At 39.2% G+C, this 15,371-nt stretch overlaps 1 protein-coding gene across 1 annotated transcript; it reads right to left on the bottom strand.

Moving 5' to 3' along the window:
• Positions 1–13,708: 13,708 nt before the first annotated feature.
• On the bottom strand, positions 13,709–14,891 carry LOC145802397 (uncharacterized). The gene is made up of 2 exons (XM_082895110.1): positions 14,282–14,891; positions 13,709–14,106 (listed from the first exon to the last, which is right to left on the bottom strand). Exons 1-2 carry the CDS (start codon positions 14,889–14,891, stop codon positions 13,709–13,711), a joined length of 1,008 nt encoding a protein of 335 aa, XP_082751236.1.
• Positions 14,892–15,371: the final 480 nt, after the last annotated feature.

The following is a 15,371-nucleotide window of genomic DNA, read 5'->3' as shown; positions in this document are numbered from 1 at the left end:
CTGTGCATCTATCACACAATAATCTCACTCTATGCATCTATCACACAATAATCTCACTTCATGCACCTACCGCACAATTTCAATTCAATCGCGCTGTCTAGCGCATCGCACTGTCAAATACATCTCAATTCAATTTGCGTTGTCTAGCGCATCGCACTGTCTAGTGCATTTCAATTCAATCATGCTATCTTGCGTATCGCACCATCCTTTGTATCGCATTGACTTGTGCACTCCCTTGGTCTAGGAGACCTTAAATCCTCTAAAGGCGCAATTCCTTTGGTGTTTGTCATGGCCGAATAACTTCAAGCGATCTGGTATAGCCACCTACTTGTGTTTGCAATAAGTTCCCAGGAGACCAACTGTGAGGGTGGGAACTAGAGTTCGAAAGGCCGAGGCATAGAACACAAATGTTTGGAATTTCTAAGATTAAAGTCTCGTTTGAATACCCAAGTGTGTATCCTCGGCTTGAAATCTGTAAGGCAGCCCCATAGTTTGAGGTAGCGTGTGTGTGCCTCAATTCTAGATACTGAACCAACCTAGTCTATCACCCCGTTGGAGAATAGGGAAAGTTGTGAATATGATTAGGAAGAAAAAACGGCATCTGTCGCTTCTACATGCAAAAGTTACCACCTTTGTTTCTTTCACGTGAAACGTGTTACGATTTGATGTTTACTTGGTTAAAACCCCCCTCTCCGTATAAGATACGGGTAGGTACATCTGTTGGTTATGTTGTAACCAAACGATATTGTATATACAGTTTATTCAAAGGGGTTATCTGGCAAACGATATTGTACATACGGTTCATTCAGAGGAGTTTTGGCTAAGTCATTCATGTCTCGGTAGGAGAACCTGCACGGCTTTGTAGTCTAGTCCACTTTGTGCATCTATTGCACACAATCACTTTGTGCATCTATCGCACCCGATCACTTTGTGAATCTATCGCACACGATCACTCTGTGCATCTATCGCACTAGATCACTTTGTGCATCTATCGCACTCGATCACTTTGTACATCTAATGCACACAATCACTTTGTGCATCTATCACACACGATCACTTCGTGCATCTATCACACTCGATCACGTTGTGCATCTATCGCACTCGATCACTTTGTGCATCTATCGCACTCGATCACCTTGCGCATCTATCACGTTCGATCACCTTATGTATCAATCGCACTCGATCACTTTGTGCATCTATTGCACTCGATCACTTTGTGCATCTATCGCACTCGATCACTTTGTGCATCTAACGCACACGATCACTTTGTGCATCTATCACACTCGATCACTTTGTGTATCTATCTCACTTGATCACCTTGTGCATCTATCGCATTCGATCCCTTTGTGCATCTAACGCACACGATCACTTTGTGCATCTATTGCACACCTCCACTTTGTGCATCTATAGCACTCAATTACTTTGTGCATCTAACGCACACGATCACTTTTTACATCTATCACACTCGTTCACTATGTGCATCTATCGCACTTGTTCACTTTGTGAATCTATCGCACACCTCTCTGTTGTTTCTCAGGGCATGTGAAACGCGGCCCTAGGCGGATTTTACCTCGGGACATATGAAACACGACCCTAAGCAATTTTCATCTTCTTGTTTGTCAAGATGTGCGAAATGCAGCCCTGAGCAATGTTTTCTTCCCTCGTCCTATGTTTTGGTGTAGGTACAGTGTCGTTTTGGATCTTTTGGCTTTAAGCTTGAAGCTGCTCATTCATGTGTTGTTAGTTCGCTATCTTGCGTATTGTATTCAATCTTGCTTATTGCATAATCTTGCATAATCGTTTTCAAGATACCTGGCTTCGTGAAGTATGTCAGTCCGTCTTTCACAATTGCATCGTGTATATCATTTGCATCTTGCCCCTGAACTACGCAGATTTGATTCCTTGCAAAGGGATACGTAGGCAACCCTCTAGTTCAACCATTTGTTTACACATTTGTTTGTTTGCCCAAGTCTTACAACCTCATCAAATGGGTTGTCTTCAGGCTTTGACATTCACTCGCGTCATGAAATGACTTTGAGCTTGTCAAAAAGGAGCAACTGTAGACACCCCAATTTGGATAGCCCGTAAGACTTAGACACTTTATTCTGAGCACTCAATGACGAAGGTTGCATTGCGTAAGTGGTTTGAATTCTCGACAAAGAAATCCAATTTCAAACTCTAAACAATCCAAACCTGCCATACCCACTATTTTCTGCCTCATAACCTCAATTTTGGAACATTGTACCAACCTACATTGAACCTGAAGATGAGAAACAGAGGAATTACGCTGATGCCCGGCCGTGCCTCAGTGACAGCTAGCCGTGGATCAGTGAAGCCCAGCTGGGCCTCTTGACTTTTCAAAGTAGATTGTGCTATAATCTGCCAACTACCCAATTTTGTAGATATTTTGATTTGCAGCTTGAAGTCTATATAAAGGAGGCTCGGACATGTGTTTTGGGGTTGAGAAATATCAAGAGATCAAGAGTTTAAGAATATCAAGGTGTAAGAAAATATAAAAGAGTTGAACGCCTTCTTTTGCAAGTCATCTTCATACTTCCATAACCTTTGAGTTCTCATATCATCCATATATACCATAGCAATAGCTTGGACTTGGAACTTTGATTGAGGATTGAAAACCATAACTCAAACTTGAGAGGGCTTTGGAATCGAGTTTGGTTTACAACAAGAACGCCTTCTCTACAAGAGGTAAAAGCTTACCACCCTTCTCCCTTGCTTTCATTTCAGTCTTAGTCCATCTTTTTCTTGGTTTTGATACTGTTCTTGGACTGTCTTTGGAGCTGAAACATGTGATTTAAAATTATAGAGAGTGGAGGGGTTAGCCACCTCCTCCTTAGGCTTTGTTCTATAGCTTGTTCTCTACTCTTTCTACTTACTTTCTCTTGATTTTAGCAACTGTTTTAGCATATTAGGGGCTGTTTTGGGGCTATTTTAATTTATTTAATTAGTTCATGCTTTCCTGCTTTGATTAGTTCATTTATTGTCTCATATGTTCACTTGTATAGCTTGTTGCGTGTTGTTCTAGTTTTTTCTTCAACTCATTTTCATTGCTAATAATCTCATTTTAATAATCCAATTATCATTCCTTTACTTCATTCAAGAGTTATTTCAAATGGTTGATGGTTATTCAATACATGAATTAGATTTTACGTTTAATGGCTTAATCTCTACAGGGATTCATCATCAACGGCGTAATCGCTCTTTCATATTGAGAATTATTTCCCACTTGATGCTTCTCTCCTTTAGTGAACATAATCAACACCTTGGACTTAATGGATTAAAAGATGGTAAGGACTAATGAATTTGGCTTAAAATGAACCAACCCATATAAAGAAAATGAGTTATCTTGCTTTGGTTTGGACAGACGTTATGCCAAGTCCATTATGTCAAAGTTTGTTTTACATCAATTATGATGTTTTGATGAACCTTGAGGCATCTCTACCTCCATCTTTGAATTCACTCTATGATAGGAGGGAGGGGTGGTTATAGTCCTTTTCATTTATTTATCTTTGTCCAAATTTTACATCGAAATCATCAAGCAATTAATTTGCTCATTGATGGATTTGAAAACAATTCTACCCTTCTCTCGAGGCTTTCCCGTGACAGAGAAGTGTGAGATGGAGAAACAGAGTCAAGAAAATTCTATCTACACTGTTTTCACTTCAGAGCACAAAATGGAGTTGCATGAAACAGAGGCACGGCCAGCCTTTCTTAGGCCCAGCCGGGTATCAGTGAGGGCCGGTCGGGCATCCATGTTTGGTAAGACAATGTGCTATGCAGAAACGAAGAGTAGTGGCTGAAGGTGAAACAGAATAGTTTGGGCAGGCAGAGTAGTTTCCGAACGCTGTGCATACAAGCATTTTGCATCCTCAATTTTATAAATAGCCAATTTGTTAATGATAGCTTAGTATTTATTCACTTATTCATTTGGATTTGTAATAAGTAGTCAATTCAGACATTTGGACATTCAAACCCTCCTGCGTAAGGATGAATATGTAATAATTTGTATGTCTTCCAACCCCACGTCTTTCTCCCTTTTATTTAACTGCTTGTGTTGGTTAGTTTAGGGACATCACGTTTCATTTAGCATACTTCATGTTTTGCATCCACTTGTCTTACATGCATTCAAGGCTTGGCTCATCATGATAACTCGATATCAATTGTTTCAATTCATTGCTTGAATACTTGCTTTATCGCATGTCTTCAATGAAATCATATGCCATGCTCATGGCCAAGCCTATGACATACGTAATGTGTGTAGCATGCATATTTCTAATTATTTAGCTTTGTTTTGGGTCGGAGTACTACGTAAGCTCTTATTTGCTTTAGCATACTTACATGTGTGTGATTGTTGCCATGTCTAGTATGGTTGTCATGAGGCTAATTGCTTAAATGCTATAACTGTTTCAATGCCTGTGGATGAAGGCTTGTTGCTTGACTTGAAACAATTTGAGTAACGTTCATATGTGATCACTGTTTTAAGTGGTACATATTCCGAAACAATTTTCAAAACAAACATAAAATCCAATGTTCCAATTTTTACAAATTAGTCTATACCTGTATGCGTCATATAGTAAGGCTAGTCTAATAATCGGAATAAGAGCATATAATGTAAATAAAAATCACATCATGATTATAGATGTTGATCTTTGATCGGGCGAGTGGGGTGCTCAATTCATGACCTTCCCCTCTCGTACCTAAGTTCCCGAGCCAAGACACTTTGGTGATGATGGATAAGTGGCCTTTGACACGAGTCTTGGGTTTCCTATATTTACCAAAAATATTTAGATAGCGACTCTATAATCTGGCAAAGCAGTCCATTTTTGGCATTTTTGATTCAAATCGATTTTCCAAAAAAGATTTGTCAGATTTGGACTCTTTGGCGTTTATCTATCTCACATTGAATTTGTGAGATCAGATTCAGAACCGCAGGAGTCTGATACTGTAGGGCTTATTTTGTCTCTTGGAAAGGGGGCATGAAAAGTCGAGCTACACTGGCTGACAGAATAGATCTCCAGGCAATCATCACTGAGCCTGGTCACATGCCCGATCACCTACATACATAAATAATACAATAACCTGGAGCCCAGTGAATAATAACAGAGTAATGGTTTTAATAAATGATGTCAATAACAAATTTAGAAATCAAAATTCAGAGTCAGAAATAGATTCATATTGATATTCAGAACTTAGAATTCACATATAGTCATACGTAGTACATCCATTAGCATTAATAGAATAGATGACCCATAATTACATAGGACGTACAAATGACCTATGATCGCATGGGATGGTTAGATACAAAGCAGATACAGAGCAGATGATGGTTATGTTTAACCAGTTCCATGATGGAAGCTCTAATACCAAGTAATAGATAATATCTACCACGTGATGCTAAGGATGCCACGATTACATTTCAAAAATTTAGACAATCAATCATTTTTAAAAAATATAGTATTTCAAAAAACTGATCATATCATATCATTCAGAAAATAATTAAAGTTGAACATAGCTTTATAGAGTTATTAACTCACAGATAGCTCCAGTAGCAGAACAGTCATAACAGACGGATCAGATAGTCTATGGTGCGTGAACTACATAAACACATAGTGGATATACATTGAAACACGTGTTCGGAAAACACTTAACCCATTTCTTTTCTATCATGGTGTGTTTCTAATCCTTATCCTCATTATTATGTCTTACTCAAGGCTTAGGAATGTCTAAGTTGCAATGAGGATGCCAAAATGCACTAGAAAACAGTTTGCAAAATTTTCAGAAATAGGGTAGTTCGCTCGCGTGCAACTTTGGTCACTCGAGCAGACCCGTTAGTCTGCAAAACTTCTGAGAACTCTCATTCTACGCTCAAGCTCAACTTCTAGTCACTCAAGCCAAGGTTTAAAAATATTGGTCGCTTGAGCGCAGGTTCTGCCGCTCGACCGAAGGCTTAAGTTTGCAAAAGTACTATGAGCTCTTATTTTATGCTCAAGCACAATTTCTATCGCTCGAGCCAACCCCCAAACTCTGCAAAAGTACTGGGAGCTTGCATTCTTCGCTCAAGCACAAACTCCACCACTTGAGTGAAGAGTGCGAATTTTGGAATTTCCAGATTTACTTCCCAAGTTCAAAACTCAAATTCAAAGCTTCAAAACACATCCTTTGGGCCTAAAACTTAAGAAAACATGTCTAAGCTTATAAAACATCATGAATTGAAAGCCATGTCGCATAATCAAGACCCAAAAGCAAGTGAATTATTCAAAACAAATCTTGAAACTTGTATATATACAATATGCATGTAATCTTTTGAACTCAAATCTCCCAAATCATGATCAAATAAGATGTCTAGTACAAAAGCATGTTGAATTCTCAAAACAAAGTCAAGATAAGAACAAGCATGTGAGAATTCTTTGAAAACAACTTCAAAATGGAATGAGATATGCATGCATGTATGATATGATCTTCTTTTCTACTTCTTTAGCTTAATTCTTGCATCACTTAGCTCAATTCTCTTAAATTCACGCATTAACCAACTCCATTACAAAACTAAAAGCTTGAATTCTTACCTTAGTGTTCAATTGAGTTCTAGATGCTAAAATGTTTGAGCTCTCAAGTCAAATGCCTCAAATTTCTTCCAATTCTTCTTCCTTTCCCTTAAAGTCAATCTCTGCTTTTGGTCTCCCTCTCTCATGTTTTTTTTTTTTTTTTTTGTCTCAAAGAGATGAGAATGAAGTGTAGTCGAAGCTAGAAGCTACCTATGCCTTATATAGGCTTGGTTATGTTAATCCAATTAAGCTTGATTAAGCATTGTTAATTAATTTATTCTAATTATTTGATTCTGAATAGAATTTCAATTAAACCTACTGTAGAAACCCCATTTTTGACCATCCTTAAGACTTGGACATCATCGTTTGAACACTCGATGATTACCCTTGTTTGTGTTCGTTTTGAGTTCTCGGAGGTTTCGGCTACGCGCCTTACCTCGAGACCTCGAGACTTGTTTGTTTTGTGTTTGGTTTTGCATCAAACACTTGTTGTTTTGCTTCTGAGGGTGGGAAATAGCTTATAGGCCATCCCCACACCTCACCGGCCATGGCTTGAGGCCACCGGCCTTGTTTCCTTGCCACCGGCCATTGGTAATGGCCGGTCGGCACTATTGATGGTCGGTCGGCACTGTGTTTGGTCGGCCGGCCAATGAATTTTGTCAATCGGCCACTCCTTCTGGCTGAGACCTTTTCTTGAGGGGGTTTGAACCTTTTGAACCCTTGGTTTTAGCTTCTTGAGGAAGCTTGAACCTTTTGAACCCTTGGTTTTAGCTTCTCCAAGAAGCTTGACCCTTTTTTAGCTTCTTGAAGAAGCTTGAACCTCTTGACCCCTATGCCTAGCTTCTCCAAGAAGCTTGGCCCTTTTGCTCCAAGCTTCTAAGAGAAGCTTGGCCTTTTTGCTCAAAGCTTCTAAGAGATGCTTTGCCCCCTTGGTTTCTCTATAAAAGGAGGGCCTCTCCTCCCCTTTAGAGGGTGAGAAAAATCTGATATATAGGATATATATATATATATATCACTCCCTCTCTATATCTCACTCTCTCTCTACATTTGTGTGGGTTAGAGGTTTCAAAAGGGTCTAGTTCTTGCACATTTACCCTACAACTCTTGGCCTAACACCTCCATCATCAACCTAAGGAGCTTGGAGGCCATTTTCAGAGGCTAAGGGACTGTTTTTTGGACCAAGAGGCTGATGTCCCCTTTTGGCTACAAAGGTAACTCCTTTTCCCTCTTTATTTCCCGTTTTTGCACACACCTTTAGCCTATCTTGCTTGCTGTTTTGAGCTTTGTGTATAACATAAAAAAGTTTTGTTTTTTTGTGTTTAAGATACTTTATTAAGGTCACTTTTATGTTTGGGGTTGTTTACCCCCTCTTAGGCCTTGTTTGGCCTCCATTTTGTGTGTTTTTGATGAGCTTCGGGACCACCTTGTTTGGGCCTCCTCACCACTGAAATCTTGAGCGATTTCAGTGGTGAGGATGGTGGTTTGAGGTCCTAAGAAGGAGAGGGCCATCCCCTCTCCTTATTGTCTTGATTACTTGCATTTTTGGCCTTACAAAGGAGTTCCTATTTGCAAGCTTCCAAGCTTTATTTCCAGCATTTTTCAGTGGGTTTTAGGACCCCCATGAGTCATTTCCAGATCTGGTTTTTCCATGTTAAGTGTCCTTATTGCATGTGTAGAGTAACCCTCTTATTGGCCTTTCAAAGGAACACATCTTTCTTGCATGCATGGACCTTGTTTCCATGGGTTTTTGGGGCTTATTTGACATACCATGTTACTTTTGTTAGCTGGTTTGATGAGCTCTCACATGCTTCATATAGGTGTAGTGTAAACCATGCTTACTAGCCTATGTTGCATGTTGTTTTGGCCAAGCATGCTAGCTTATTTTGGCTACATTTCATACATGTTTTAGCATTATTTTGGGCTACATAGGGACTTTTTGGGGCTGGTTTCATTATTCGAGCATCGCTTTGCATGTTTATAGTGTATTACATTTCACTAGCTTTAGTGCTTGAGTCCTTAACAATGCATTACACGAGTGTTTGCATGCTTTTGAGTCATTTTGGAGTCATTTGGCATGCCATTTCAGATCTGGAACATGCACCATTGTATGCCATATTCCCTCCTTACCATGCTTTGGTAGAGTTGCATTTTTGTGCCTTAAGCTTGGTTAATGCATTGTGCATGCATTCCATGTATTTTGTTGCCTCACTTGCATCATTATGGCCACTGATTTTGGCATGCTTGAGAGCTATCCATGTTAGTTTAAGTCCATTATCGCATGTTGTTGCATGCCATATTTGTTTACATGTTTAGGTTGTGTGCCTATTGCATATTAAATGCATTGCATAATCATGTTGCATTAACCTTGCTTGCATGCTTAGGTTGCATTGCATTGTGCATGCATCCCTTGCCTCTTGATTAAGCATGATAGAGGTTGGGGCCTTTGATGTGTTTTGTGTGTGCATTTCATTTGATATTGAAGTTGCACACTTGGCTTTTGGGCCATCACGCATTGAAATGCGCGATTGGTGGTCCGAGAATCGAGCACCATACCCCTTTGAGTCACAAACATGATAAGGGATGTGGTGGTGCACACATTTGCTTGAAATGCATTGCCATGCCATGTTTTGCCCTCTACTACTGTCAAAACAGGCTCTGTAGGAAGCTTTGGCCGGCCGGCCATCTATACTGCCGACCGGCCATCCATTGTTGGCCGATGGCTTTACAGATGGTCGATGACCATCCGGACATGGCCGGTGGTGTTCCACAGTGTCCATAGAGTGCTCCCTGGGACTGGTGCAATTTTTAGAGGAGCAGAACAGGGAAAACAGAGGCAAACTTGTGCATGGCGTTGGGTTTCTGAGCAAACCCGAGCACGCGCGCATTGGATCCTCTTCCCGAGGCCTTTACTGTTTTCCATAGTTTAGTTAATTTGTTAATTAATTAAGTGGTCTGTAAAAATTAATTTGTATATTCTTTTGGTCCCTCCAAGCGAGGGCGAATTTGTAATAAGCGTGGGTGCGTGTGTGCATGTCTTCCAACCCCCATTTCTTTCTCCCTTTTACTTACCTGCTTTTGATGGTTAGTATTAGGGCATATTTAAATTAGCATACCTTATGCTATGCATGCGTGCATCCATACATTTGTCTTGCATGCACCGGGCTCGGCACATTATACTAACTGCATTGTATTTCAATTCCAAGTTGAATACGTGTTAGTTGTTGCATTTCACATGCCATCCATAGATTAGTCGAGCCTATTCTAGCCACATCCTGCATGTGTTGCATTAGCCACCTTAACATGAACTAGGATCATGCACATGATTACTAACTGGTTTCTGTTTCGGCTTGGAGTACTAGGTAAGTTCTTATGCTTTAACATCCTTGCATGCATGTGAGCGTTGCCATGACAGCATGATTACCATGAGGCTAGTTGCTTATGTGATATAACTGCTTGAATGCCTGTGGATGGAGGTTGAATTACCTAATTTGGAATAATGCATTAAAACTGTGAGTTTTAAGCCCACTAGATAGTGGCAAAACCATCTTTTCTAAAGCTCACTTGAGGGTGGCAAAATCTGCATTTTAGCCTACTTGCGAGTAGCAAACCATTTTCAAAACAAACATGCAATCTTTTGTTCCAATTTAGGCGATTTGGTCTATACTTGTTTGCTGTGCGCGTAACATAGTAATTCTAGGCTAATAATCGGAATAAGAACGCATAATGTTTTCAAAACAAGATATCATGGTTAGTAGAGGCCGATCTTTGATCGGGCGAGCGGGGGTGCTCATAGCTGACCTTCCCCAATCGTACCCAAGTTCCCGAGCCGAGGCAACTTTGGTGATGACGGACACGTGGCCTTAGGCACCGAGTCAAGGTTTCCTAAATTTCCCAAAATAAAATATTTAGGTGGCGACTCTGTATCTGGCAAAGCGGTCCATGTTTGGCACTTCTTTTCTAAAAATCTATTTTCTCAAAACGATTTGCCGGATTTGGACTCTTTGGTTCAGATTAAGAACCGTGACAATTTGAGAGTCCTGAACTGTAGCGAGCCCAATATGAACAGAACGGGAGTCATCCTCCCAGGGCGTTCGGGGACGTCTACACCTACCATAAATTTCTAAAAATTCCTTATCACATATTAACTTAGTCAATTTCATTATCAAATGCCAATAAGGCCTTCAATTCGCATACCGAAACAGAAACATAGACAGATATTCTTACCATGGATAGTTATAAGCACAATTAATGCATAGCATATGCAATTAACTCATAATTTCATCTTAATTATAGATTAAGCATTCATGAGTATGGTTTATTAGCTAATCACTGGTCGGTGTTCTTACAGTCTTCCCTCCTTAAAGAGTTTGGTCCTCCAACCTCAAATTACCTTCATCTTGGAAGAATATCGGATCTAGATGGAACAAATTAGGGTATCTCTTCATCATATCTTCTTCGGTCTCCCAAGTCGCATACGTCCCTCCATGATTTTACCAATGGAATTTTTTTTCTTTCTCAATCTTTTGATTTGGCAGTTCACAATCTGGATTGGCCATTCTTCATACGTATAATCATCTTTCAGAAACATGTAGGCTGGTTCAATCACATGGAGTGGATCTCGTAGATATTCTCGAAGCAATGAAACATGAAAAACATTATGCATATTCTCTATAACCGCTTGGTATGTCACAGGATTGATTTTCTCAATAATTTCATATGGTCCAATATATCGTGGTGCCAATTTGTCTTTAACCTCAAATCATGTTTGGCCTTCCATAGGAGTTACTTTGATAAACACGTGATCACCGACTTCATATTCTCTGTCTCTCCTCCAGACATCCGCATAACTCTTTTGATGACTTTGTGCAGTTTTCAAATGTTGTTGAATCAATTTCACTTTCTTAGTTGTTTTGTGCACAAGTTTTGGTCCCAATAATAGTCTATTGCCTACTTCAGTCCAACAAATTGGGGATCGAAATTTCCTTCCGTACAAAGCTTTATAAAGAGCCATCCCGATACTCGAATGATAGCTGTTATTGTACACAAACTCAGCCAGTGGTAAATAAGCTTCCCAATTTCCTTGAAAATCTAGTACACACATTCTGAGCATATCTTCCAAGGTTTGAATGGTTCGTTTAGATTGGCCATCTATCTATAGGTGATAGGTACTACTCAACCTCAATTCAGTTCCGAAAGCCTATTACAAACTCTGCCAAAATCTTGACAAAAAATTTGAATCTCTATCAGACAAAATAGTTACTAGCACTCCATGCAATCTCACAATCTCATTCACATAAATGTTAGCTAATTTATCCGTATTAGAAAAAGTTTTGATAGGTAAGAACTGTGCAGATTTAGTGAAATGATCAATAATTACCCAGATAGAGTCCATATCTCGAGAAAAACGAGGTAAACCGACAATGAAGTCCATTGTAATATGCTCCAATTTCTATTCCGGTATTGGAAGCAGCTGAAGTAATCTGGCGGGTTGTTGATGTATAGTTTTCACTTGTTGGCAATGCAAACACTTAGCTACAAATCTGCAATACACTTTTTCATTCCAGGCCACCAAAAATTCTATTTCAAATCATGATACGTCTTTATATTTCCTGGATGCATGGAAAATATAGAACTGTGAGCCTCAGTCATAATATGCTTTCTTAAGTCAGAACAATCTAGTACACAAAGCCTACCCTAAAATTTCAACATATTACTTTCATATACAAATCCCGACCTTGGTTTTGATTCAATTTCATCAACAATCTTTTTCATAAATTCATCTTGTAGTTACTTTTCTTTAACTTCTTCAAGTATAGCTAGTTGTGTAGATATTACGGGTAGAATTCCACCCTGTTCATGCAAAACAACCTCGATTTCATTTCTTTCAAGCTCATACAACAATTATTTCTAACCGGTAAGAAAACATGCCAAATTCTCGATGGATTTTTTTCTCAAAGCATTTGCAACTATATTTTCCTTTCTCGGATGATACAGAATCTATAAGTCATAATCTTTAATCAACTCGAGCCGTCTTATTTGTCTCATGTTCTGTTATTTCTGAGTGAAGAAATATTTCAAACTTTTATGGTTCGTATACACTTCACAAATCACTCCATATAAATAATGACACCAGATTTTCAAAGCAAAAACTACAGTTGCAAGTTCAAGGTCATGGGTCGAATAGTTCTTCTCGTGAGGTCAGAGTTGTCGAGAAGCATAAGCAATGACCTTACCATTTTGCATTAGTACACACCCCAGGCCTTTGTATGAAATGTCACTGTAAATCTGAAACCCATCTGTACCATTAGGCAAAATCAGAATTGGTGCAATCAGCAGTCTAGTCTTCAATTCTTGACAAGCGGCTTCTCTCTGATCATTCCAATCAAATGGTACATTTTTCTGTGTCAACCGTGTCAATGGCATCGCAAGTTTGAAGAAGTCTTTCACAAATCTTCTGTAATAGGTAGCAAGCCCCAAAAAACTTCTAACTTCAGTAACAATGGTTGGCCTTGGCTAGTTCATAATAGTTTCATCTTTATTGATTACATGCCCCAGAAATGTCACATTGTCCAACTAGAATTCACATTTGGACAGTTTTGCATACAATTTCTTTCCCTCAGAATTTGTAGTATAGTTTTCAAATGACTTTCGTGTTCTTCCCTGCTTTTAGAGTAAATCAAAATGCCATTAATAAACATAACAACAATTTCATCAAGGAATTGTTTGAACACCACATTTATTAGGTTCATGAATGCTGCAAGTGCATTAGCTACCCCAAAAGGCATTACCAAAAACTCATAGTGCACATATCTAGTCCGGAATGCAGTTTTCTCTATGTCTCCTGCCTTAACTTCCAACTAGTGGTATCTAGATCTAAGGTCTATTTTTTAAAACACTTGGGCTCCTTGAAGTTGGTCAAATAAATTATCTATTCGGGGTAGTGGATATTTGTTCTTGACAGTTATTTTGTTCAATTCCCGGTAGTCTATACATAACCTCAAAGACCCATTTTCTTCTTAACAAACAACACTGGAGCACCCCAAGGTGAAGTACTCGAACGGATAAATTTCTTGTTGACCAGTTTTTGTAGTTGGATTTTCAAAGGTTGACATTCTGTAGAAGGTTTTGGAGATAGGCTGTGTTCCAGGTTATACTTCAATGGTAAATTCAATTTCTCTATCAATCAAATCACCGGGTAGTTCATTTGGAAACACATCGGGAAATTCATTAACTAGAGGGATGTTCTCTACATTAGTGCTATCTGTGGGCACAGTCAATAGACAACACAAATTACCCCCACGCCCCTTTCTCAACAGGTTATTAGCTTTCATTGCAGAAATGAAATATGGGGGAGGAACTACTCCTTTCCTAGTAAACACAAACTCAGGTAACCCAGGCAGCCGGAACAAAATAGATTTATTAACACAATCTATAGTGGCATGATACTTGGTCAACAAATCCATTCCCAATATCCAGTCAAAATTATCAAGGCTCAAAGGCAGTAGATCAACATACAATATCGTATCACCAATCACAATATCACATGCTGGATAAACATAAGCACATACCATAGAACCCCTAGATGGTGTAGAAACAGATAATAAATAATTCATAGATTCTAAGGGTCTAGTCAACTTCCGTGAGAAAGCATGTGATATAAAGGAATGCGTAGAATCCAAATCTATCAACACAAGCATTTTGAGCACAAATAGGAATTATACCTGACACCACTAAGTCAGTGTTCTGCATATCCCCAGGCACAAGTGCAAACACCCGACCTTGCCTTAAAGTTTCTCTCCCAATATTGGTTCGCACATTTGATCTTGGTGCAGAAGTGGATCCGATTGAACTTGCCATAGGACGATTGGCATTGTCGAACCCAAGCGAACAATCTTTTACTATGTGGCTAGTTTTGCTACACCAGAAACAATCACCAGTTGCACGATAATAGACACCTTTATGTTTTCTTCGACATTCTGAACAAACAGGTGTAGATCCACTACTTTGGCTTAAGTTACTAGTAGACCCCGTGTTTTGCTTCTTATTCATTATAAATGAGCACCCTTTTCTGAAATTGTATCCAAATCTTTTACCTCTCCATTCAGTTGTTGGGGCCTTCTCTTGTTTCATTGCTGCTAGATTAGCTTCTGTCATAAAATCTCTATCCAATACATCCACATACTTGGGTAATTTTAGAACACCCACTCGGTCAAACACATCTAGATTCAACCCTTCTTCGAATTTTTGAGCTTTCTTGTAATCTGTATCTACCATGTGAGGAGCAAATCGAGCTAATTCAGTGAACTTAGCTTCATTCTCAGTGATAGACATATTGCCTTGCTTAAGTTGTTCAAACTCAGATACCTTTCGATCTTTGAAGCACTAAGGGAAGTGCTTTTCATAGAAAATTTCTTTGAACCAATTCCATGTCATGGCCCAATTACTATCTTGGATCAACATCCACCAACGCCGGGCTTCTTCTTTCAAAGTGTAATGACGGGCTTCTTCTTTCAAAGTGTAAGTAGCCAATAAAATTTTCTAAATTTCGGTGCATGGAAAAACTTCAAATAATTTTTCAATTTCTAACATCCAAGTTTCAGCTTTCAATGGCTCAATACCACCCAGAAAAGTCAATGGCTTCATCTTGTTAAATTTCTGTGTCAAACTGATAATGTCATTGTTCAATGGCTCAAATTGTACCGAGGAAGGTGGAGAAGGTAAAGGTTGTTGTCTTTGTTACTATCTCAACGATTCGGTTAAGGCCTCTAGTATTCTTTCCATTCGGTCCATCCAAGCATCGAAGGACTCAGT

This window comes from Camellia sinensis, chromosome 11, assembly GCF_055761805.1.
Source record: "Camellia sinensis isolate YWXY chromosome 11, ASM5576180v1, whole genome shotgun sequence".
NCBI lineage: Eukaryota > Viridiplantae > Streptophyta > Magnoliopsida > Ericales > Theaceae > Camellia > Camellia sinensis.
Note: the sequence above shows the minus strand (reverse complement) of the source record. Positions and strands in the feature narration are given on the sequence as shown.

What these genes read in the sequence shown, in the direction of transcription:
- LOC145802397 (XM_082895110.1), bottom strand. Translation starts at nt 14,891, where the DNA reads ATGTCTATCACTGAGAATGAAGCTAAGTTCACTGAATTAGCTCGATTT. An exon ending in CACTGACTTAGTGGTGTCAG is followed by an intron (nt 14,107 to 14,281) that starts GTATAATTCCTA and finishes ATGTTTATCCAG; the next exon opens with CATGTGATATTGTGATTGGT.